This window comes from Zea mays, chromosome 10 (genome assembly GCF_902167145.1).
Source record: "Zea mays cultivar B73 chromosome 10, Zm-B73-REFERENCE-NAM-5.0, whole genome shotgun sequence".
NCBI lineage: Eukaryota > Viridiplantae > Streptophyta > Magnoliopsida > Poales > Poaceae > Zea > Zea mays.
The window spans coordinates 104,543,004-104,545,437 of NC_050105.1; the positions used below are offsets into that span (position 1 = coordinate 104,543,004).

General features: G+C 43.3%; 1 protein-coding gene across 1 annotated transcript; it reads right to left on the bottom strand.

The window, feature by feature from the left end:
* Positions 1 to 407: 407 nt before the first annotated feature.
* LOC100286331 (senescence-associated protein DIN1) lies at positions 408 to 2,031 on the bottom strand. Its single transcript, NM_001159218.2, has 5 exons — positions 1,816 to 2,031; positions 1,261 to 1,334; positions 1,123 to 1,193; positions 920 to 973; positions 408 to 629 (listed from the first exon to the last, which is right to left on the bottom strand). Exons 1-5 carry the CDS (start codon positions 1,977 to 1,979, stop codon positions 534 to 536), a joined length of 459 nt encoding a protein of 152 aa, NP_001152690.2. The 5' UTR covers positions 1,980 to 2,031; the 3' UTR covers positions 408 to 533.
* Positions 2,032 to 2,434: the final 403 nt, after the last annotated feature.

The following is a 2,434-nucleotide window of genomic DNA, read 5'->3' on the forward strand; positions in this document are numbered from 1 at the left end:
ATGTAATTAAAGCCGTCTTAGCTAAAAGAAAAACTTCTCCAGTCATTGTTTGTTTATCTATCAAGTTATGTAATTATATGGTTTGTGGTTTTAAGTTAAACTTATTTTTTCTGTGTTTGTTTAACATTTTGAGTGATTGCACGTTAGTATTTTAGACTTTTCAAACGTGTACGGGTAACCTGACGGGTAAAATTACCCATGCGTTTACGGATATACGTAAGATTCTATACCCGTGACCTTATACGGGTAACCCGACGGGTAGGATATTTTTTGACAAGTACGGGATGATACGGTCCGATGGATACACACCCGTTGTGATCTCTACTTAAACGACCTTGAGTGATAAAGAAATTACAACAAAAATAAATGATAACTGACGATTTTTTAAACAAGACGAGTGGTTAAAGTTTTCGAAAAAATCAACTGTGTCATATATTTAAATAACCAAGGAAGTATATTTTTGCTCATTTAAACCTACTATTTTCTTCGAAGGTTGTCGTCAAAGCAAGGAAGAACCAACAGGATAGGGCACATCATAGTTCATCTTGTGCTTGAGATTTCTTCACGGCAAGACCACTTTCCACCCATGCGGTATAACCACCTTCTATGTTCTTCACATTTCTAAATCCCTGTTTTCATAAGCATTCACATGTTTCAGATAAAAAAAAAGGAGACATAAAGAAATTGAGACGTCTCAGGACCTGAATTGCCCCGTAGAGTTTCAAGACTTGCACTTTCCAACAAATTAAACAGCTATATGCGATCATGGTAATTTCTGCTTTCTATATTAAGGCCTAAGATTCCATAAGATAAATCATATTGAGTGAACAATATGCGATCGTGTAGTCCTATACTGTACACGTACAATTATCCAAAGACAACTGAAGCCTCAAGGGGAAGCAAGGGAAAGAGGGCTTACAGCTGCCATGAGATCAGCACATGCTAATTCAGACCTCACTCCGCTTTTGCAGCCCTTGAAGGAAAAAGGAAAAAAAAACAGGTGGATCAGCAGAAGAACAAGCAAGATAAAAAAAGATCATTGTGAGAATAAACACGCCCATGACAAGGAGTGTATAAGTATAATTAATCTGATGAGCTATGGGTAGAGTTCATCAGAAATACCACAACTATGTTGTCCTCTTTGTCGAAACCCGCTGCGACCTGTGCGATGAACTTGGGGTTCTTCTCCCTTCCTGCTGAAACCATGCATGTGAGGCCACATCCAGTAGAGCACACAGTTCGAGCTAAAGATCGACTTGCCTTGTGAAGTGAAGAAAAGATAGGGCACGTTGAGTGAATCCTCCACATGCCCACTCCTGAATTCCTCCTCTGTTCTGTTAATAGAATTTGTGCTCAGATAAATGAAAATCAGAAGCTATGTACGTCCTATAGAGATCCATGTGATATGAGAGAACATAATTGTGAAATTGGTTCTGTGCTACTTTTTGTTTTTTGTAATTCTTCAAAAAAGTTCATTTTGCCGTTGGGAAAAAAAAGTGGAGATTTTTTATGGCAAAAAGTTCACTGCAAGAACTGGGAATCAGTCTGCACAAACAGAGTATGCTTGGTCTCTGACAGAGAAATTGTCTTCTCAGAACATTCCTCGGTAAAACTATGATAATCAGTTTGGGAGATTGGTTGTAATGGAAACAACCAAATATATCGGTCGACTGTACGTACAGTTTAATTAGACGAAGGGCGGAGAGAGGACTCCAAAGCAAATGTAATGCTGACACAAACAAACAGAGGTTGAGCAAAGGAGAGAAGAGCTGTGACCTCACGAGACACACGAGTTACCAAAAAAACAAAGGTCACCTGACGTCCAGGTAGCGGTGACCGCCGGAGCGGATGAGGTCGCTGGCTGCCGCCACGCCCACGGCCACCACCGGCGGCGGCGCGGCCGATGGCTTCTCCGAGCCGCGCGCCACCAGCAGCAGCGCGGACAAGGTGCAGATCGTAAGCAGGGTGGCCGACCTCATGTTCGTATCCTGGAAACGGTGAGACGCCACGACGGGAGTTTGTTTGGAGTTGTACTGGCTGGCATGATAGCCATCCGTCGTCTAAAAATAGCACACGGTCATGTGTGCTTCTGTGGGTGGGCCGTGGGCGGAGTCCAATCCCGTCAGCTCCCGTGGTTTCGTTTCAGCGCGCCGGGGTCCCACTTTCCTGTGGGCTGGTCGGTGGCCTCTACACAGCCAAGCGCGTTGATGGCCAACGATTCATGGAAAAAAACAGGTCAAAATCGCTAACGCACACGAAGCAAATCGATTCCAGAATCAATGACGAATCAGTGAATCACCCTGTGACTGTGACTGGTATGCGAGACAATAGGAAAGAACACAGTAAGCTGGCATACTCATTGAACCGAATGCACCGAGAGCTCCAATCAGGGGCTGTCCCATGTTGTAGCAAGGCTATATTCAATTGAATAAAT

Excerpts from the sequence above, each read along its gene's own strand:
- LOC100286331 (NM_001159218.2), bottom strand. The coding sequence starts at position 1,979 with ATGAGGTCGGCCACCCTGCTTACGATCTGCACCTTGTCCGCGCTGCTG. Across the intron at positions 1,194-1,260 it reads TCTTTTCTTCACTTCACAAG|GAAGGGAGAAGAACCCCAAG; the intron begins GCAAGTCGATCT and ends TGGTTTCAGCAG. Across the intron at positions 630-919 it reads GTGCTGATCTCATGGCAGCT|GGATTTAGAAATGTGAAGAA; the intron begins GTAAGCCCTCTT and ends TTATGAAAACAG.